Genomic DNA, 23,500 nt, shown 5'->3' on the forward strand with positions numbered 1-23,500 from the left:
TGTGTGTGCTTTGTTCTTGTCTCCAAGGCTCCACTTTGCTCCAAGGATCCATCTTTAATATTGCTAATTCTCCAAGATCTTGAAAAAATATTGGACCTGAAAGACAAACACAAGTTTTCAGTGATTCTTATAAAAAAGCACAGCCTTCTTGGTATAAAACAAATATAGTGAAAAATCTAGGTTGTAGCTTGTTTTTTAAAACTGGGATCAGCTTGAAGTTTGGCAAATGAGTACAGTTCATTCTACTTTTAGGTTCATAGTTCAGTTCGAGTCTCTACCTTGCCTTTCTGAAAAATTATTAGCTTTATTTTTAAATGAGGCAAAATCAGCTGAAAGTCATTTTCCAGGTACACTAGACTCACAATAGAGCTGGAATTTCAGTCTCACTTATCCAACTTGGGAAACCTCTAAACTAAAAACACATTTTCTGAAAACAGAAACCTCCTTTTACAGAGCCTTCACAATCACCTATTCTATGGATCCTCATTGCATCTATGACAGTCCTGAAGGAATGAGGTTTATTGAGAGAAGCCCCACTGACACTCCCCAATATTTCTCATATTTTTCTTGGAGACAATACTACATAGATATGTATGTCCATAGTGACATACAGTTGCTGCAACAATTTTGTGACACTAGCTAAAAAATATACATGTAATTTTCACTTTACAGTCTTGCTTAGTTGAGCTCTGATCAGTTCCTGTTGTTTATTTTGTAAAAATATCACCTGAGACTTCATGTATCTCCAGAGCAGCAAACTGTGAGCCCAAATTAGTAGCAGAGGAAGAAAAACATTGCTACATGGAAAAGTTCTTAAATAACAAAGAGAAATAATGGAAAATAGCTACCGTTTAACTGCAAAGAGATCTCAATATTTGAGAAAATAAAGCAAACTGTTAAGTCAAAAGGTCAAGAAAAAATATAAGGTGAATGTCCTGAATTTAGAAGATTACTGCTCTAAAAAGTAATTAATAATTATAAAGAGGTAGAAAGTAATCTTATGCTAATTCCAAGTGAATCCTTGCTGAACTATTACAAAATGTCTTGAGTAAATTAAGCCTTGATGTGCAGTCAATCAGAACAATAAGCATAACAGGCTTGATGTGAGATTTAGACTGAGGGAAATGAGCATGGGCTGTTGGGTAGGATGGCATTTTGGGATTCAAATATGGCCTCTGCCTTCAGTCATATAATGCTGGGCAAGTCACTTTCTTTACCTGTGTGCATCTCAGGCAACTCTCTCAAACCCACCTACTGTCACAGATGTGTCAAGATCTACAATGATGAAGGGAGTTGCCCATGCTGAAGAAACATGCCCCCCCCCCCCCAAGTCCTACTGCAATGTCTCATTATGGCATGGAAGTTTACAAAGTCTCTTCCAGAAGAATGCAAGGTATGGCAGACCTTAGCAAACTAGATAAACCTTTAGTATTGAGCCAGTGATAGACTATGTGTTTTTTACCTGGAAACTAGCTTCCATAAATTTAGAAAGGCTTATTACAAGAAGACTGGTCATCAGGCAATATACATATATATTTAATTTGTTTGGCTGCAGGAGATAAACAAATTGCCTACAAAATAACAGAAGGATTGAGCTCTACATTGGTGGAGCAAATAGAGAGATGACAATAAATCTTCTGAAATACTCAAATAGTCATAGGAAAAGAGAACATTTATTTAACTTGGTGAGCAGTTAGTATTTAAATGGTACCAATTGTATATGTAAATATTAGTAAAGAAGCTATTTTTGATGAAAAAATAATCTATTTTACATAAAATCCAAGAATCACCCCCCGACTTATTCCATATGCACATATACCCATATATATATATAGGTACCTATGTACAAGAACATATATAACTATATACATATATCTATGTAAAGATATACATCTGTATATCTTTACATATATGTATGTGCTTTTTAAAAATCCAAAGTATGGTGGAATATATGTGTGCTTATGTATGTATGTATGTAAGAAAGGTGGTTTCACATCTCATCTCAATGTAATCACAGAAGGTATCACTGAATGTAATCACAGAGTGTAAAGTAGATAGCCACACATGATTAGGTTTTACTGTAATCCTTCTATGAGGTGTGAAACTCTGATTGAGTCAAAAGGGGAATTGTGTGACTGGCTGCATGGGTAAGCTGACAATGTCTCTGGGGACTTTAAATAGATAAAAGGAGTTCAACAATTTTACAATCTGAGCCAGACGTAGAGAGGGCAAAAATGGTCTTTTGACAGGGAATCACATTTGAGTGAGGAGGGGATTTCATCTCCTTCTCTCTCTCTTCCCCACCCCCACCTCCTGACTGACCATGTCATAGAGGAAATTGGTCTAATGGGAAATGATAGATCAAGCTGAGAATGGAAAGGCACACTGAAGAGAGGCACAGATACTGAAAGATAATTACCCCAAGAAGAAGGTAACTTCTGGGACTATGATCTTTCACAGAGAAATGTAAGAAATGGACTCAAAGAAGGAACATATCTTTAAACCCCAGATGAGTGGCATACTCGGTATAGAGCTGTAATCCAAGGGAGCTTCTTAAGGTCTCTACACAGGGAGAAATGACTTTCAGCATCAGGAGTTGTGAATTACCCCTTTGCCACAAGTATTTGAACCCACTCTTTCCATGAACCTATGTATATTTGTGGAAAAGTGCAAGCTTTTGAGAGGAATGTCTTATATCAACTTTTCCTGCAATCCCATCTTACCAAATAAATGCCCTTGCTAAAAGCAAAGTCTACTATGTGTTAATGGGAAACACACCAGTGGGGGCTCAGGAGCTACACTGTTAGAAATATCTACTCACAAGGTTACCCTTCCTGAGAACAGATGTCCCTCTGGGGACCCAAGTAAACTTACACTTCAAGTAAAAGTGTAAGTTTAGGAAAGTAACCCAGAAGGAGTGCACAGGTACACTTGTGTGTACATATGTATATAATTATGTAGTTAGATCTATATATAGTTAAGTTAAAAGCTTATTTCCAGTTCTATAATTCTGTACTAATATAGAAATTTATAGCTTTAAATTAAGTTAGATTCTAGAGCAGAAAAGAAATTAAGTTTGTTTACTATTTCAAGCACCTAGTAGGCACTAGCTAGCCAAAAGTAAAAATCTCTGCCTTCAAGAAGACTGACTCTTCCTAGGGGGTGGGGCATATAATAGGTATGCCAATAAGGCAATATAAAGTAATTTGAGGAAGGAAAGAGTACTGACATCTGGAGGGATCAGTGAAAGTTCTTCATGGGAACTGGTACCCTACTCAGATGTAAAGGAAGTTTGGTATTCTAAGAGGTATAGATGGGGAGGTAGTATAATATTGTGTGTGTATGTGTATATGTGAATATATATCTATATATATATAAACATACACATATTCACAAGCATACACATATGTACGTGTGTATTATACAAATGTGTGTGTAAAATTTATTCAAGATTCCTCAAAAGAAGTAGCAGAAATAACCCATTCCAATGACCTTCGGCTCATAAACAGCAGGTGAGGCATAAAACAAAGATATGTCTACTGGACAAATATGTTTGCCACTGTGATAGAGGAGACTGAAATGGAAGAGGGAGTTCCTGTGAATGATGAGGTCCTCCAGAATCTCCTGTTTGCAAATGATACTGTACTGATTTTTTTTTTTTAAGGTGCAGAGCATTGTTGTGCCTAGGAGATTTGCAGTTTCATGTATAATCACCTTTTTAGTGCAATATGTTATGGAAATGTTTGTTTTATTCCCTAAATTAAAAATAAGATTAAAAGAGAGAGAAAGAGAGGTCAAGAATCAAAGGACTTTAGCCTGACCATCCACAAGGGAAAGACCAAATGGATAAAGAATGTCTATTGCCCAGCAAAATGGGTGGGCCTTACTCAATGGGTGAACCAAATGCCTGTCAATGTAGGGTCAGAGTTGGAATGAAATGAAACACTTACAGTTCATTCAACAGTTAAAGAAAGGAGGTTTACTTAAGACATAACAGAGAAATTATATTCAACAAGGATAATGTAGTACTTAGTTCAGTTATATGTTGACACCCCTTGATTTTATATGAAAATACACTTTGTTAGCAGGGCAGGTGTGGTGACTCATGTGGCCCCGGGACATCTGCCAAGGCTAAAGGCCCTCAGCACTACATGGGTGGTCCTTTTTATGCTATTAGGCAACCACGAAGCCATACGGCTAGAGGCTGCCAAGAAGCTGCATCAATGGCTTAAGCCTTAGCCACCTGGGTCAATCAAATCTTAAGGATAGCTTCCTTGCTTTTTAGGGAAAGAACTAGCCTAACTTATATGGAGGATATGGGGGAGGGGCACAGACTCTGATATACAGTGATCCTATCGCACTTAGATGCACAACATGCATTTCAATGAATAACCAGTAGAACCTCTCCATCAGTGTGTGTATGTGTATGTGTGTATGTGTGTATGTGCATACACACAGACATATATACACATACATACATGTATGTATATGTATATGACAGATAGTACAGCTTGATGAGGTGGGCCCAGAGCTAAGCAAGAGAAGGAAAGAAGGCAGGATTGCCTTCAGCAAACTGCAAAACTCCTTCAATGACCTCAAGCTTCTTATAAAAACAAAGGCCTATTTTTTGACATCAACATTTCTACCAGTGACTTTGTATGGTAGCAACACATGACCTATAACAGACTCCAAAGAATTAAAAATGAATGTCACAAAGAAGGCAATAGAGAAGAGCATATGAGCAAGCATGGAGAACTTCAAAGACTACCAGGAGTAAAAGATGTCACCAAGGAATTGTATGATAGGAAGAAAAGATGGACTGGTCATATGGACAGGTCAATGGGTGATGGGGTAGACAGCCAAAATCGTCTGTTGATTTCCCTGTAACATCTGAAGGAAGCAAGGAAGGGTCTCCAGCACGTTGGGGGAGAGCATGAACAAGAGATGTAAAATGGACAGGCAGTGATGAGATGTGGGCGGCATCATTGGCGGGAACTTCCAAATTAGTGCCTTCATAGATCCATTTGAGTATTGATTATGATCAGGAAAGGAGGTGGCCTGATTAGATTAGGAAGAATGACAGAACAAAGTGTAGTTCGTAGTGTGCTAAACTTGGAGCCAGGAAGACCTGGGTTAGAATCCTGCCTCAGCAACCTCCCTGCTGTGTCATCTTGAGCAAATTACTTCAACTCTCTTAGCCTCAGTTTCCTTATCTTTAAAATGAGAGATTTGGAGTTAAGAACCTGTTAAGATCCCTTCCAATTCTAAAATCTATGATTTCTTTAAACTCTCAATCTATGATTTATGAATTTAGAGAATAATACATGGACAAACCAAGAATATACACTAGTGTGCTCGTGATGCATAAAGAAATAGGTCTCGGGGCAGCTAGGTGGTGCAGTGGATAGAGCACTGGCCTTGAATTAAGGAGGACCTGAGTTCAAATCCAGCCTCAGACCAAACACTTAACACTTCCTAGCTGTGTGACCCTGGGCAAGTCACTTAATCCCAAATGCCTAAAAATAAAAAAAAAAAAATTTTTAAAAAGTAGGTTTTAGCACAGTGGGAATTTATCATAAAACACAGACAAAGGCCACACGGGATAAGAAGGCAAAGATAAGATGCAGTCTGCTTCAATGGGGCAGTGACCATACGGTGAAATTATAGATCATTTCAAGGATCAAACTAGAGGAACAGACTTTCAAAAGTCTCTTGGAATAATGGATTCCTAGTAAGGAAGCATGTGAATATATACAAGGAGCAGGAGGAGCAGAAAGTCACAGCGTTTTGCTCCATACCTGTTTGGGTAAAATCTAATTCGAGCACTAGCAACCTCAAAACAATAGAATGCTTTGTTTGTTCAAACTGTAGGGAACTGCCCCAACTCCCTAATTAAAGGTATTATCAGTGATTGAAAGATTTTGATAGCTGGGCTTTCATCTGCTAAGGTCCAAATGATATCTTATGGTCCTGGATTCTTAAAGGATTATGAAACTTTTGGTTTCTATGTATATTTACCCTGTGAAGTGGAACCAAGTGTGATTATCTTGAAAATTCAGGAATAAACGCTTTGTGAATATTGAGGGAAACCATCCAAGGAGCACTCAAGAAGGGTTTTAATCAAGTGAGTAAAATGATCCTTGTTTCAGGATAAATCTCTGTTTACAATATAAACCTTTCCAAGAATGAGCTAGCCACATTCAAAAAGATGTTATCTCTTATTCACCAGGATCCAAGCTGTGAAAGATGCCCTTTCCTGAAAGCCACTTGTCCTGATTTTCCAGAAACTCTAGATCTTTAATTCAGCCATGGATGAATCACAAATACCTCTGAAAAATCCAATTTTCAAGAATATTCAAGGCCTTCTACAATCAGCCTTCAACAATAGCTACCACCACCACCACCACCACCACCACTACCACCACCACCACCACTACTACGGAAATAAGTATTTATTAAACATTTACTATGTGCCTGGTACCATGCTGAGCATTTTACAAATATTATCTCATTTAATCCTCACAACAACCCTGGGAGGTAGGCATTATTAGTATCACCCCCATTATATAGATGAGGAAACTGAGGCAGAGGATAAATATCATGTCCAGGGTTCACATAGCTAGGAAATGTATGAAGCAGGTTTATCTTGACTCCAGGCCTAGCACTCTATCTACTGTGCCACCCAGATGCCTCAATATTACTACTACTACTACTACTACCACTACGACTACCACCACCACCACCAGCACCACCACCATCACCACCACCACCATCACCACCACCACCACCATCACCACCACCACCATCACCACCATCACAACTTCTACTGTTGCTGCTATTGTAATTATTACCCTGATGATGATAATAATATGAATTCATATGTATGTAGCACTCCTCTCAACCTATGAGTACTACTGGTCCACAAATACATCCTTCATTTTCCCATCTCTGTGCCTGTGCTCAGGATATTCCCTGCTCTTTGACTGCCTCCAAAATGCCCATAGTGGAAATCTTACCCAAGTTTGTAGGTTCATCTCAAATGCTACTGCCCCGCCACAGACTTCCTTGTTGATCCACCCACTCTAATCAACATTGGTTCCCTCCAACCTTTGAATTCTTATAGTATTTTGTTTATATCTTATGACCTTTCACATTATAATTTATATCAAGGTTATCTGTGCACAAGGTTGATCTTCTCCAAGCAGACTGTAGGCTACAGAGAGTACAGATTGCATTCAATCCACCTTCAAATCCCCCTCAGCCTTATATATAGTAGATGCTCAAAAATATTTGTTGAGGAAAGAACTGAGCAAGAACCCTGACACATTACTTCAAGCCTGTCACAATGTGAAGCTTTGTTTCCTGGGTTACTTTGGCCAAATAATTTATCACCCTGTGGTCAACCTGTATTTAGTCAGGCTTATCTTGAGCTAATAGACAAAGCCTGTCAAACTGTATCCAAAACATAGGCATATGCAGCATATTATACTTGGATCTACACTCAGGGAATTAATTATATTTTATTTTTAAGGTGAATATTTATTGAATATCCAATTATAAACATTACATTTAGTCACCAAATAGGCCAAAGAAACAAAACTTAACTGAACTTTTTTTTAATTTAACAACTACTTTATCTAAAACAATACAAACTTTGCAAAGGGGTCCATTTAATCAAACCTTTCCCCTTATCCTAAAAGGCAGAACAACCCTTTCAACCTTAGCCTCTTGGCTGCAAAGGCATATTTCCAATGGAAACCTGATCTGCTAACAGCACACACTGAGAATGGCCAACAGCAGAATTCGAGGATAGGTGACCAGTAGAAACAGATGCTTTTGAACATTTAATGTTTTAATTTTTTTTTGCTTTCCATACCTGTATCAGCCAGAATAGTAGAGCCATGTATATGGGCTGCCCCACAGAAAACAAAATGGGCAAGGGAGTCAAAGAGGAAGGGATGGGGGTCTTCTGGAGGTTATAATGAGGATGGAAAGCACATCTAATTCTGAAAAGAACTGGACTCCTCCAAGGGGAAAGGCCACCAGAGTAGGCAAGGCAGGGCTGTGGAGAGAGTCTGGAAGAAAATGGTAGAGAGGCCCCAGGCTGTGGTGTGACCAAGTCATTTGACTAATCTCTTTCTTTTTCCTACACCTGAGCCTTCTGGAAGCAGCAGAGGGGAAGTGAGTAGGAAATGGAGGATAGAAGAGTATCTATGGTGGTGGTTTTCGCAACAACCAGAGTTCCCCATAAATCGGGAAAACTTCCTCCAAATCTGGAAGACTCCAAATTCCAGGAGCTTCTGGGACATTGGAGCGTATTACATAGCTACACCTATGATCCACATTGTATATTAATATTTGTCAGAGATAATGACGGGAAAAAAGAAATTCAAAAAGAATTCAACAAGATGCTTTAAACCAAGTCAGTGTATATCTTGATACCTGGTGACTTCAACGCAAAGGTGGATATGGGGAGGGTGGAGAAAAATGCATTGGGAAAATATAGTTCTGAGCTAAGAAACGAAAGAAGTCAAAGTCTCATAGACTATTTAGAAGCCTTAAAGCCTGTTGTAAGTAATGAATATTTCAAGAAAGGAAGCAGAAGGCATTAGACACGGCAAACACCACAAAAAAAAAATCTCAAAAGAAATGAAATTGACAACATCTTAACAGATGTTACTGATCTGGTTACTGATGTGGGAATCATTTCTGAATCAAATATGTAAAGACTCAGAACAAAGAGAAAAATAAATGAATGTGTAAGAAGAAGATTACATGCAATTACAACTCAAAAGTGAGCTTGGTGACTTTACACAGCCCTCCCTCAGTCAAATCCAATTCATTTGCATGTCATGGCATCACCTCCCTGATGTCATAGTCCTCTTCAAGAATGAAGGAGCAGCAAGCAGCAGCAGCAGCAATTACAACTCAAATCTGACCTATTCAAACCAGCTGCTGACACCAAAAAAAGGGAAATGTCTGAAGCTCATTAACTCTAATGGTCACCATTTCATTCAGATTGACCAATGTAGTTAACACAATGAGGAGGCCCAAAGAACCTAGAAACTGCCTCATCCAGCAACAAATTTGATCAACTTGTCAAGTAGAAAGACATGATAGCCGAAGGGTAACATGAAATTAGAGTACGAATTTATTTGCAGAAGATTACCCAAGGTAATCGTGGAACATCACAAGCAGCACCATATCAAAAACAAACAAACAAACAAACAAAAAACAGCCAAAAACAATGAAAGGATATAAGTCTATGGAAAGTTTAGTGTGAGACCTAAGTGAAACCATCCCTATTGTGTTTATAAATGAAACTTGAATAAGGAAAGCAAATTGATAGAAAATGGATCAGACTTTTCAGGGTTTCTGAAGTGATTAATCTATTTTCATAATGACCAACAACAGAACTACCACATTTGGACTCTAAGACCATATTACCCCATATGGGGAAATGGAAATGACAGTTCAGAAGATGACGTCTGCAAAGAATGACTGGACTAGACCGACTGCACACAGATGAAACCTACGCTAGAGGAAGCCCATTTCTGAAAGCTCTGAAGAATCATGTTTAAAGATGTCTAAAGTGGAAAGTATAACATGATTGTAAAAAACTCATGTATAGCATTATTTCTTATTTTAAAAAGGCAGCCACACTAATCAATATGCCTCCTTTCTCATCCCTATAAAATCTCTTTGAGAATGACATAGTTATCATAGGTATCCTTGATGAAAATGTAAGAAAGGAACAGGCAGATTCCTTTGCAAATGCCTTTCTACTACAAATTACATGTCCAGTCACACAAATGGATGGAAAGTATAGAAATGCAAGTTTCCACTGTATTCACAACAAATCATTTTGACTTCCTGAAGAATACCAGCAAGGTGTGTCTCCCATGCATATACTAAGAATCGTTGATAGAGGAAAGCACAGAAATTACTTTGTTCCAAACTGCCCTGGTCATCAAGATCAAACAAGGCATAGACAGGGAGACAAAGGCGGTTCAAATGGAGAAGGGATTCCCTACAGACAATGAGGTCTTGCAGGGATTCTTGATTATGGAAACATTCTCCTAAGGGCATCAAGCTAGAAGATACTAAAGATCCTCTTTAATGAGATCCAGTCAGGACAGATAGACAAGCCTAGGAATCCACAGGAGAGGCAATGTGACATGGTGAATAAAGGACCAACCTTGGAGTCAGGAAGACCTGGGTTCAAGTTCTACTGCTGACATTTACCACCAACAAGGCCAGGAACAAGTGCCCCAGGCAACTGAAAAAGACCCTAAATTACAGACCAGTCGCTAATCTTTCAAGTCATTCCCCTTTTCCTCTATAATTTGCTGGAAGTGAGATCTTTGATCCTCTATTATTTTTTTGATAACTCTCAAGGCTAGGTCTAATAGCAACCTGTCGTGGGGAGGGATTCCTGAGTGAGACAAAACAGTCTCAAAGGGGCAGGCCCTAGGCCAGTTACGTGGTGCCCTTCTTCCTCTTCATTCCCTACCAATCATACAATTATATAGGTTAAAGGAATGCTAAGAAGCCAAGGGTATCCAGACATAAGGACTCAAAAGCCCTGGAAAAAGAGTTATTACTTGCACCAAGTCTAGTTATCCACATGAAAGGGCTTAGAAATGATAATGGACTCTTTTTGACAGGGAGATGTAAGATAAAGGTTGTCCCAGACTGACCTTGCTGTTTCAGATCCCAGAAAGTACCCCAAATGGCCTTATAACAGAACGAAATTGAATTAGCTTGGATTATATGTCTACTCTTTTGTATCTCAGTTTTCCCTATTTCAGGTTTTAATCAGAAACTACATTATAAAGTGCTTTGAATCCAGATAAGGATTCAAATATGTAAAATAACCAAGAGAACAGAAGTGCCACAGAACAAAGCAGAAATCCAGTCCCGTCATCCATAGCTGCCAGAATGGTTTTCCTAAATAAAGCCTAAGTCTGACCATGTCACCTCCAGGATCAAATTTAAAATCCTCTCTTTGGCATTTAAAGCTCTTCACAAGCTGTCTCCTTCCTACCCACTCTTCTCACAGTTTGCTCCCCCCTACGTACTCTGCGGTCCAGCAATGCCAGCCTGCTCACTGTATGCTCTGTCCCCCACCTTTGTGCCTTTGCTCCAGCCGTCCCCCAGGCCTGGGATCCTCTCTCCTCATTTCTGCCTCTTAACACTGTTGGCTGTTTTCAGGCTTTAGCTCAAATGCAATTTTTTTTTTCAGAAACAGGCCTTCCAAGGTCTGCTCTCTACCTCAGTGCACCTACGGTCACTTTGCTAATCTCATCAATTCTACCTCTTCAACATCTCTCAGCTTCAGTTCCCTTTTCTCCACTAACACAGCTTCTACCCTGGTTTAACTCTTCATCACAGCCCACCTGGATTATCAGAACAGAGGCCTCATTGACTTATTCTCAGTGGTACCCTCTTGTCTCTAAGAGAAGATGCAAAGTCCTTAGCCTAGCACAGAAAGCTTTTCACAGTCTGGCTTCCACCTACTTCTCTCATTGTTGTTTCTTAATACTTCCTTTCAACGTACACTTCAATCCAGGCAAACAGCCTGTCCCTGAAATGCCACCTCCCACATGGGTGCTGTTCCATGGGCTGGCTGGCTGACCCCTCACCTGGGATGCCCTCCATCCTCATATCTGCCTCTCAGAATATTGAGCAACTAAAATATCCAAAAGATGGATTAGCTTCCATAGGAAAAGAGACTAAACAGTTCACTAAGTTGAAAGTTAGGTGGATATAAAAGTGTATAAGATGCACACTGCAGACAAGCTGAATGTGGATTTATTCATGCAATTCTGTAACTAGAACTATATATAAAGACACATATGTAAAGGCATAATTGAAGAACATGAGGACAAATAAGAGAAGTTCTTTAATCAGTCAAAAAATATTTATTAAGCTCCTACTGTGTACCAGGCATTGTGCTAAGTGCTGGAGATTCAAAGAAAGAAAAAAAAAGTCTCTGCTCTCAAGAAGCTTATACTGTAATGGGGGAAATGACATACAAACAAACATATACAAACCCATTATGTACGGGTTAAATTGGAGATAATCAACTGAGGAGAAGCACTAGAATTAAGAGGGATCAAAAAAGGTTTCCTATAGAAGGTGGTATTTTAGTTGGGATTTGAAAGAAGTCAGGGAAGTGAGGAGGCTGAAACTCAAGAGTGAGCACATTCCAGGCACGGGGCTCGGCTAGTGAAAAAGACCAGGGTCAGGAGAGTCTTGTCCAAGGAACAGCAAAGAGGTCAATGTCACTGGATCACAGAGTGTGTATATGGGGGGAAGGAAGGAAGATGTAAGAAAACTGAACAGGTGGGGAAGGGGCGGGTCATGAAAGGTTCTCAATCCCAGAAGATTTTATATCTGATACAAGAGGTGATAGGCAGCCACTGAAGTTTACTGAGTAGGGAGCGACATGGTCAGATATATGCTTTAGGAAGATCACTTTGGAAGCTGGAGTGGAGGATGGACTAGAGTGGGCACAGACGTAGCAGGGGTAGGAAAGATGCTGCACGAGTGGGGTGAAGCATGTCTGAGGACCTCCCTAAAAGGCAGCGCTGGACAATGGGGTCACCAATGAGGACAGCACCTCTGCAGCCCGCAAGGAGAGGAGAGGAGCTCACTGAGTACAGGCATAAAGAAGGTGAAACATCACAGGGATCTTTCCTAAGAGGTCTTAGAGATCACCCAGCCCAACCCCCTCACTCTACAGAGAAGGAAACTGAGGCCCAGGAGAATGAGTGACTTGTCCACGGTCACAGAGCTAGGGAGGAGCAGAGCTGGGGTCTGACCTCAGACCCTCTCATTAGAAATGCTGTGTTCTTTCTGTTCCTGCAAGTTGCATGATGTCACAGGGGACAGCTACCCTATTCTCCTAAAAAATTTTCCTTGGCATCATTTCAAGTGCAGAATCATGGGCAGGATGAATCATAAGTTTGATTGAACTTCTAATATTTGTATGATGACAAGTAAGAATTTATTGTATTTTTACTCACAGTCATCATTAGAGTGTGGAGAAGTAGGGACAGAGAAGGCAGTGACTCTGCCGCTTGGTGCCAAAAATATATTAATCTCATTTCTCCAATGAGACTGCATAGTCCTTGAACAGAAGAACTGAGTCTTGTACTTCTGTACCTTTCACAGTGCTGAGCATGTTACAGGTGTCTAATATATACATGGTGACCAAAAGATACCCATCTCCAGTGCTTAGCACAGTGCCTGGCATCTTGTAGGCACTTAATAAATGTTTATTGACAGACTGATTGACCGTCCTGTGCTCCCTCTTTCCCTTTTTTCATACTTCTCATTCTTAACCAGTGACTAAAAGAGCACCCCTCCAAACATTGTGGGTTCTGACTCTGATCTAAGACTAAGGACCATGTGGTAAACAATTTCAAACCATAGCAGAACAGCTACTCCCAAGGCCAGGGAAGGCAAGACAAGAGCTAGTGCCAGGTTGGCAGTGGAGAAACTGGGAAGGCACTTCCAACAGGTAAGAAGTAGAGGATGATATTACCTTTAATGGAAAGGAGCAGGTAGGCCTTATAACACTACTCAGATATGACCAAAAAAAGATTTTTGTGTATAATAAAAGATTACCTGACCAACTCTTTTAAAATATAATTTCAACTTAATTTACTCTCCAACTATGTCCACATGGTTCATAAATAACTCTAAGGTGGGTTTCTGGTATCACCTAAAAATATTACCTACTTAAAAGTTTTATCAGGTTAAATCTTTAGGTCAAAAAAGACATTGGTTCCTTCTTTGTAGCTTTATCCAAAACTCAAAATCTGATTAGTCCAGCCTAGAATTAGGATAATTCATTTTGATTATTTTACATTTTTTAAAAAATTATTCATTTTAAACTTAAATACAAAATGACAAAAGGAAAAAAAAACCTTTCTATGTACACAGCAGAACTTAAGAGAGGATTTAATATAAAACAATAATAGAAAATAGAAATAGAAATACCTATATAATAGAATAGAAAAATAGAAAACCTATACAATAAATACTATACATTGTTTTCAAAGCTCCCCAGCTTTTCTGTGCTTGATTCTAGGTTTTCTTTTGTTTTCTGCTACATACTTTTTATTTTATTTTTTTCTCTCTCCCCCACCTCTACCCTAGAGAAGGCTACAATTAAATGTGAATATATACATATACATCTATACACACATATACATACATACATATACTGTGTCCATACTATGTATATTTCTATTTTGTCTATTTTTTCTCTGGTGGTGGATAGCACCTTCCTTCATGGGTCTAAATCTTTCCGTGTTTTTCTGAACTCATCATTTCTTATATCATAGTAATATACACAGCTAATTTGGCCAGTCCCCAATTGAAGGGCTTCTACCATTTCAGTCAAACTAACGGGTGTTAGATGACATCGCAAAGTTGTTTTAATTTGTATTTCTCTACTTATAATGAGTTGGAGCATTTTTTCATATGATTATAATTTTGATGTTTTTCACCAAAAAACTGCCTGTTCATATCCCTTGACCATTTTTCAATTGGGGAATGACTCGGATTCTTATAAATTTGACAGAATTCTTTATATATTTGAGAAATAAGACCTAAACAATATTGAGTAATATTGGTGACACATAGTATAGTTTCCCTATTTTATTTTAACTCTGTATCTCTCATTTTTATTGTGTTTCCTGAAAGTGATAAATTGTTGAATTCAAATTTTTAATCCATTCTATCTGTTTCATTTTATGGGTAAATTGATCCTATTCACATTCAAAGTTATAATCACTTGTGTATTTCCCTCCATCCTATTTTTCCCTATCCCTCCTCACTCTTCTGCTTTACTTTTACCTGCTACCTTGTCCTCCTATTCTTCAATCTGCTCACCACTCTAAGATTCTCTGCCTTAGCCTCTCCCCCCACCTTCTATCTTAATCTACCTATCTTTCAAAGAGTTTTTCCTTTATCCTCTCTTCCCCTTCTATTTCTTAATCTACACATCCTTCTAAAGGTCCCTCCCTTATTTCTTTCCAAATTTAGAACTTTTATATCCTTCTATAAGATATATATGTTGTTCCTTCTTTTTAACCCACTTCCGATGAGAATAACATTTCAGCACTACCAGCCCTCCAGCTCTACTTGCTTCTTCTGTTTCAGTTCTTCCTTGCATGCCTCATTTGGGTGAGATAATTACTCCCTTTTTCTCTCTCCCTCGGTAGTTTTATTTTTTAGAATTACCCCATCATACCCAGTTCAACCTAAGCCTTTCTTTCAAACTATCCAAATAATGATGACAGTCCTAAGAGTATTGATAAAATTTTCACATATAAGAAGTAAACAGTTTGACCTTATTGAGTCTATTGTAATTGGTCTCTAATGTTTACCTTAGATTTCTCCTGGATCTTATATGTCAAATTTTCCATTAAGTTCTGCTGTTTTTGTCTAGCTGAAAGTCTTTCAATTCTTTAAATGTCCATTTTTTCCATTCAGGATTATACTTAACTTGGCTGGGTAAGTTACCCTTGGTCATAACTTTTGCTCTACAAAATATAGTGTTCTAAGACCTATGATTCTTCAACATAGAAGCTGCTAACTCTTGTGTAATCCTGATTGTAGCTCCATGATATTTAAATTGTTTTTTTCTTGTTGTTTGCAGTATTTTCTCCTTAACCTGGCAGCTTTGAAACTTGGTTATGATATTCCTCTAAGTTTTCCTCCTGGAATCTCTTTCAGGTGGTGATCAGTGAATTTTTTCTATTTCTGCTTTAACATCTTGTTCTAGAACTTTAGGGCAATAGTCCTTAATAACCTCTTGTAATATTATATCAAGAGTCTTTTTTTGATCGTAACTTTCAGGTAGTCCAACTATTCTTATTGTCTCTCCTCAATCTGTTCTCCACATCAGTTGTTTTTCTGATGAGATGTTTCACATTCTCTGCTATTTTTTCATTCTTTTGATTTTGTTTTATTATTTCGTGGCATCTTACAATATCATTAGCTTCCCTTTGCCCAGTTCTAGTTTTTAAGGAATTATTTTCTTCCTTAAGTTTTTGGTTCTTTATTTCAAGTTTGTTGACTTTATTTTCATAATTTTCTTGATTTTCTTGAATTGTTTTTATTTTTTTCCCTATTTTTTCCTCAATTTCTCTTAATTGATTCTTAAAGTCCTTTTTAAGCTCTTCCAAGAACTCTTTCTGGGCTTGTGACTATTTGATGTTTCTCAATGAGAAAGGTGTGGCTTTTTTTTTTAGCTCTACTATTTTCCTCTGGATATGAACCTGGATCTTCTCTATCCCAGTAGTAGCTCTCTATGGTTGCATTCATTGTCCTTTGCTTATTCATTTTTATTTTCATTTTGTTTAATTTTTTAGCAGCTCATTATTTTAATCAAATTCTAGTCCCAAGGTGTGGGGAATGATGCGCCAGGCCTCAAGTCCTTCTTACTGTTATAGTCTAAACTCTGTTCCAGGGCCTAAGCCTGGACACTCCTCTATACCCCTAAGCTACTGTCAGGACCCCCCAGCTGCACTGTCTCACAAACACGCTTGCTCCCTGCGGTCCCTCCAGTGGCTGCCAATTTTAATTGTCCTCTTTACCCTGGAAACAAAACAAGGAACTCTGCCCTCCTTCAAGTGCCCACAGCCAGCAGGGTCCCTGCCCATTTGCGACCACACTCACCAAGTGTGTGCTAGCTCCTTCTCCCCTTTAGCCCACAGCCCAGGACTGTCTGTTCAGCACAACTGTGCTTGGTGTCCCTCAAAAGTGGAAGGTCCTTCAATCTTCTCCTACTCAGCCACCTGACCCTCACTTTATCCATGAGGTGAAAGTTCCAGAGGTGGAGGTTGCCTCCAGGGCTTATTGTTTGTGGGACTCTGGCCTGGAGGGGTTTGTACTTCCCTTATGACCAAACCTCCACCCCTGAAAGTCGAGACTTTACTGGGGTCCTCTTGGCTTGTCTTAGGTGAATAACTGCTTTACCTCGACTTTGGTTTATTTCTGCTACTCTACATTCACTTTGAGGCAATTTTCTATCCTTTTTTGTGGAGGAAATTTGGAGGGCCCAAAGTCTTCTGACATATTCTGCATATTCCCAGAATCCTCTCCATTTTTATTATTTTAAACTACTTTCCACATCAACTGGCTTAAAATCGATACTTAGAGGCATACAAAAGGGAAAGCCTATGTATCAAAAGACTCTGCTAACACGATATTGCTTCCAAATACAATTTTGAAAGTAGACTATTGCCCAACCACACACAGTTTAACAGGACTGAGAACCTTCCTTCCTTCTCTAGACTCCATTTGACAGGCCTTCACTGGGGGAGTAGGGAGAGCAGGAGGCGGATAATGCAAGGTTTGAGAATGAGAAAATCTCAGAACTGGAAGAGACAAAGAGATCACCCTCTTCGAGAACATCACTGGGTCCCATGGTCCTCTAGTCTGTGCTTAAAAACACCTTGAGAGTATCAGCCCACTGCTGACTGAAGCAGGCCATTTCCCTTGTGGATAACTCCAATTGTTAGGAAGGTTTTATTCTTACAGGAAGCCTAAACACACTTCTCGGCAATCTCTCCCATCACTGGGTTTTCACCATAGTTCCAAGCAGAACAATAAGCAGTGTGATGGAGAAGAAAGAGCATTGTATTTGGAGTCTATGGACCTGAACTCAAACCCTGGCTCTGCCACTTATGATCTAGATCAGAGGTGGGGAACCTGCAGCCTCGAGGCCACATGTGGCCCTCTAAGTCCTCAAGTACGGCCCTTTGACTGAATCCAAACTTCAGACAACAAATTCTGATTGGATTCAGTCAAAGGGCCGCACCTGAGGACCTAAAGGGCCAGACATAGCCTCGAGGCTGCAGGTTCCCCATCCCTGATCTAAATGACCTTGGGCAATTCTCTTAACCTCTCTCAACCTCAATCTCCCCTTCTGTAAAATGAGGGTAATGGACTAAACAACTTCTAAACTGAAAATCTAGCTCTTAATCTATGATCTGATGATCCCAGGCAGATAGGTAGGTAGGTGCTATAGTGAACAGTGTAAGACTCAAGAACACCTCATGTCAAAGTCTGCCTCAGACACTAATTATTAAGTCAAGAAACATTTATTAAACACCTACTATGTGCCAGGCAATATACTAGGTGCTGGGAATACAAAGAAAGGCAAAAAACACAAAAACAAAAACAAAAAAACATCTGGTCTAATGCAGAAGACAACATAAAAATCACGATGGAGGCAACTAGGTGGTGCAGCAGATAGAGTGCCAAGTCTGGAGTCAGGAAGACCTGAGTTAATTTTTTTTTTTGTGAGGCAATTGGGGTTAAGTGGCTTGCCCAGAGTCTAGTGAGTGTTATGTGTCTGAGGATGGATTTGAACCCAGTTTCTCCTGATTCCAGGGCTGGTGCTCTATCCACTGCATCACCTAGTTGCCCCCAAGACCTGAGTTCAAATTTGGCCTCAGCTGTGTGATCCTTAGCAAGTACTTTACCCCTCCTTGCCCCAGCTTCCTCATCTGCAAAATGAACTGGAGAAGGAAATGTCAAACTACTCCAGTATCTTTACCAAGAAAACCCCAAATGGAGTCACGAAGAGCCAGACATGACTGAAACAAGTGAATAGAAAAAAAGATATAAATAGGGTCAGTTGGAGATACTCTCAGAGGGAAGAAAATAAGATAAAATGGGCCAGGAAAAGCTTCTTGCAGAAGGTAGGACTTTAGCTGAGACTCGAAGGAAGTCAGGGAAGCGAAGAGATGGTGATGAGGAGGGAGAGAGTTCCTGGTACAGAGGACAGGTCAGGAAAGTGCCAGGAGTTGGGATGTGTTGTAGGAGGAAGAGCAAGGAGGTCAATGTCACTGGATCATAGAGGACATAGAAGTGGGAGGGAGGGAGGGAGGTATGAGAAGACAGGAAAAGTAAAAAGGGTCCAGATTATGAAGGGTTTAAAAGCCAAACAGAGGATTTTGATTCTGGAGGGGTTAGCAAGCCACTAGAGCTGAAGCACTAAGGGGATGATGTGGTCAGAACCGCATGTGAGGAAGATCACTTTGACAGCTTAGAAGAGAATGGATAGGAGTGGTAAGAAATGCAAATGAAGTGCCTTTTAGACTTAGTGCTATCAGCTGCCCTGTACTTTACCTGGATTAAGAGAAGGAAGAGAATTGAGTGAACCATTTCAGTTCCAGTCTCAAGCTCACACTTTGGGAGTTAGGGAAGAATTCTCTTTTCATCATCCAGCTCAATCAATCCTTTCCTTTTCAGCTGAGATCATTATCAAGGGACCCAATTAAAGTCAACTACAATGGTGTTTTCTTTCATATAGACACCTTGCCATACCTCGTGGGACTAACACTTCATTTAACAGAGACCAAAATGACCTTCCAGTCTGATGGGCAAGGAGTAAATATGAACTAGTCACTCCAAAGCTGCCTACCAAGAAATCTCAGGGAATATATATGTTTATTATACATTTAGCAACTATTCTCTTACTTCCAATTCAGTCAGTCAGCTGTGGTCTTGGCAAGCCCAGGGACTCCAGCAATTCTTTCCATTCTACCAATGGTGATGCAGGCAAAAGGACATATTTGATGATTTCAGCTAAAACTTAATCAAACAGTTTCAAATTACTCTGCTATGGTGTTAAGACAATTTTAAACATTAAATTCCCCTCACTTTTTCCTACTTTCCATGTGCTAGAAATGAGCAGTGGTAGACAATTTAAAGGTTAACATTTCATGTATATTGAGGGTTTTGTGGGGGGAGTGGGGAGATTTGAAGTGGTGCTGTGATTTTATGGGTCTATGATTTTATCAGTGGAGGGAACTCACATGAGGAGGCTCCCTCCTCTGACTCAGCCTGGCAACTCAACTGCTACTTACTGTCTTCTCCCTGAGAGGTTGGCAGACTTTCCCATAGTCATCTAGCAAACATGGGTCACGAACATGGGAACACTTGAATCCTCTTTCTATTGCCTCAATGTTTATGAAATAAATATTATGAATGGGGGGAAAGTAAATGTATTACTATCCATATGTGGAAATGTGATCATTGACAGATAGGTCAAACCTAGCTGTGGAATGGGTATTATGAACTCTGTCTGACTGAGAGAACCATTTGGGGGCTATTCAAAACATAAAATATATTTTGTAAGAAGAATTAATGTTCAATCATTCTTCACCTATTTTGAATATAATAAACCAAAAAGTAAATCCATTAATATATAGTTTTGAGCCATTTGGATTTTGAAAACTAAATACAGAAAGGGAAATGGTGTGTCTGGCTCCGAAGTGTGGGCTGTGGCATGATCCCAGGGGAGATGTGAGCAGTGGGCTGTATCCTACTCTTCCTGTGACAGTCATCTTAAGACTTGTCCCCAACACCACCATATCCATCCAACACACCCACCTCCCTGCTTTGGAGCAAGTATTGAACCAGCAGGGCACCCATAGCAATAGGCAGGTGCACCTGTGCAGAAGACTGAGAAAATGTCCTCTCCCTGACCCACAGTTCCAACACCCTACTCCGCTGCTAACCTCATGGCTACAGCAGGAATCAGGCCCTGGGAAGGAGGGCTCTGCTCTCTGGGTCAGTGACTGTAACAACCCAACACCTTTTCCATTTTGAGTGGAACAGTGATTCACACAAGGCTGATCAGGCATGGATGAGCTGTGATATGCATGCTACATATATATCTATATATATCTATACCTATATCTATCTATCTACATATATATATGTATATTCTCTTTCCCCTAAAATCTACCTCCTCTTTGAACTTCTCTGTTATTGTGGAAGTCACCCACAAGATCCTTCCACTCATCCAGGTTTGCCATCTTGGTGTTATCTTCTGTTTCTTATTCTCCCTCCACCTATATATCCAATCACATCTAGTCATTTCTCCCACCACAAAATCTGCATCCATCAGTTGTGTCCAACTCTCAGTGACCTCATTTGGGTTTTTCTGGGAAAAGATACTGGAGTGGTTTGCCATTTCCTTCTCATTTCACAAATTAGAAACTGAGGCAAACAGGGTAAAGTGACTTGCCCAGAGTCACACGGTTACTAAGTGTCTGAGGCCAAATTTGAACTCAGGAAGATGGAGTTTTTCTGACTCCAGGCCTGGTGCTCTATCTGCTGTACCATCTAGCTGCCCTTTCTGTCTACTTATCTCTGCTCAATGAGTCACCACCTTAGCTCTGGACTTCATCACCTCTTTGCTGGACCACTGTAAACTTCCTAAGTGGCCTCACTGCTTTAAGTTTCCCCCTCCCCAATCCATCATCAACATAGCTGCTAAAGTGACTTTCCTCAAGTGTGAAGGTCTGCCTACTCAAAAAACTCCAGTGGCTCCTAATTGATTCTAGTATCAAATATTGTTTCATCTTTATCTCATCCTTTTAAAATTTCTACATGTGTTTAAGTTTTATATTTTACATCATTAATAATACACTAATACTTATAATTTATAATATAATTTAATTAAATATAATATATAACAATTTAATTTATAATTTATGATATAATATGGTAGGATAGGATATATAATATGCTATAACAGCAATTTATAAATAAGTAAATATATACAAATGGCGGGGTGATTAGGCTCAAAAATGTTTTACAAACTGTGGGATAAGATCAAGACAGCTTGGAAACCATTGTTCTGTTGAATTAAGTTGTGATTTACTGTGTTTATTTCAAGCCATTGTTCTAATGGTTTTGAATGGTGCTAAATGGTTGTTCTATCTGGATAGTTTTCTGCCTGTGGGTTTTAACTCACACATCCACAAAGAACATTTGTGTTTTAACCAACCATAAACAAACATTCTGCATATCAGGAGCTCTACAAATTGGGCTCACTACATTTGATAACAATCAAATGCAACTTTCTGCCAAAAAGGATCTTTATAATCATTCATCCTGAAACTGGTGAACAGACGACTACTTACTGACAAAGAAAAGAAAAAATGTCTGGGGTAAAGGAATGTTATACACATGTTTACAAGAGAGAAAAGTGAAATACCTCGAGAGCTTTAATATTTTTCATGGGAACAAATAGGAAATCTCTAATTTCTGTGAACATTACAGAAACACTGTTAGCAAAATAACCAGAAAAGAAATTAACTTTTGCAGACAGACTTGGCAGATTATTTGTTTGTTTGTTCGTTTGTTTTACAAAGAGTTGGCATCCAAATGAAATCCCTTCTAAAAAGGATTTGCATCAGGATGCAAACTGAGAGTGGAGTGAAAGGTAAGGCATGGCAGCCAGTTTGTGCATTCCAGGGGATGCTATTCACTGGACTTTAAACCTCCAAAAGCAGAAACCAGAGCTGATCGAGAATCTGTATGCCTCACACTGAATAATGTAGTGGGCTCAGAATAAGTGTTTCTTGAAATTTAACAAAATTAAATCTTTCGGTTTACCAAGTGTTTGGATAATCTGCATCCTTATGCAAATTAAAAAGGAATATTTAGATCTGATTTGCATTCATATGTAGTGGAACTGTCCCAGCATTAAATCTCATGTTTGGTAGAGAGAAGCTTACTAAATTATACTTTTAAGTGTTAAATTATTGGAAAAACTTCTATAGGTGCACAACGACTTAGCTCTATGTCTTAGCCCAGATTTTTGAATGAATGAGGGGCCATAATGCAATGCAACTTTTCCAGTCCACTCTGTTGTTGTTCAGTCCTTTTGGTCATGTCTGATTCTTAGTTACCCCACTTGGGTTTTCTTGGCAAAGATATTGGATTGGTTGGCCACTTCACTTCCTTCTCCAGCTCATTTTATGATGAGGAACTGAGACAGGGTCACACAGCTAGTAAATGTCTGGCAAAGATTAGATATTTAATAAATTCTTTTTTATTAATTTATTTTGATTTATCAACAATCACTTCCATAAGCTTTTGAGTTTAAAATTTTCCTCTCCTTCTTTCCCCAAGACAGCATGCAATCTGATATAGGCTATACATATACATTCCTATTAAACATATTTTCACATTAGTGATGTTATAGGTAAGAATTAGAACCAATAGGAGGAATCACCAGAAAGTGAAAACAAAACAGAAGAAAAAAAATTAGCAAATAGTATGCTTCAATCTGCATTCAAACTCCATAGTTCTTTCTTTGGATGTGGATAGCATTTTCCATCCTGAGACCTTTGGAGATGTCTCAGATCTTTGCATTGCTGAGGGCTAAGTCTATCAACGTTAGTCCTCACACAACGTGGCTGTTACTGTGTACAACATTCTCCTGGTTCTGCTCACTTCACTCAGTATCAGTCCATACAAGTCTTTTCAGGTTTTTCTAAAGTCAGCCTGCTCATCATTTGTCAGGTCAGCACAATAGTATTCCATCACATTCATATACCACAACTTGTTCAGCCATTCCCCAATTGATGGGCATCCCCTCAATTTCCAATTCCTTGCCACCACAAAAAGAGCTGCTAAAAATATTTTTGTACATGTGGGTCCTTTTCCCATT

General features: G+C 39.2%; 1 protein-coding gene across 2 annotated transcripts in view; it reads right to left on the reverse strand.

Moving 5' to 3' along the window:
• Nucleotides 1-12: 12 nt before the first annotated feature.
• The window catches only part of NME7 (NME/NM23 family member 7), a 176,383-nt gene continuing 152,895 nt past the window's right edge, over nucleotides 13-23,500 (reverse strand). For both annotated transcript variants that reach the window (XM_027868294.1, XM_027868295.1), the window contains exon 12: nucleotides 13-96. In XM_027868294.1, the coding sequence (XP_027724095.1) occupies nucleotides 64-96 (33 nt within the window). In that variant the 3' untranslated portion in view covers nucleotides 13-63. The remainder of the gene's footprint in view (nucleotides 97-23,500) is intronic.

This window comes from Vombatus ursinus, unplaced genomic scaffold (genome assembly GCF_900497805.2).
Source record: "Vombatus ursinus unplaced genomic scaffold, bare-nosed wombat genome assembly UNPS02014789.1, whole genome shotgun sequence".
In the NCBI taxonomy this organism is placed as follows: Eukaryota; Metazoa; Chordata; class Mammalia; order Diprotodontia; family Vombatidae; genus Vombatus; species Vombatus ursinus.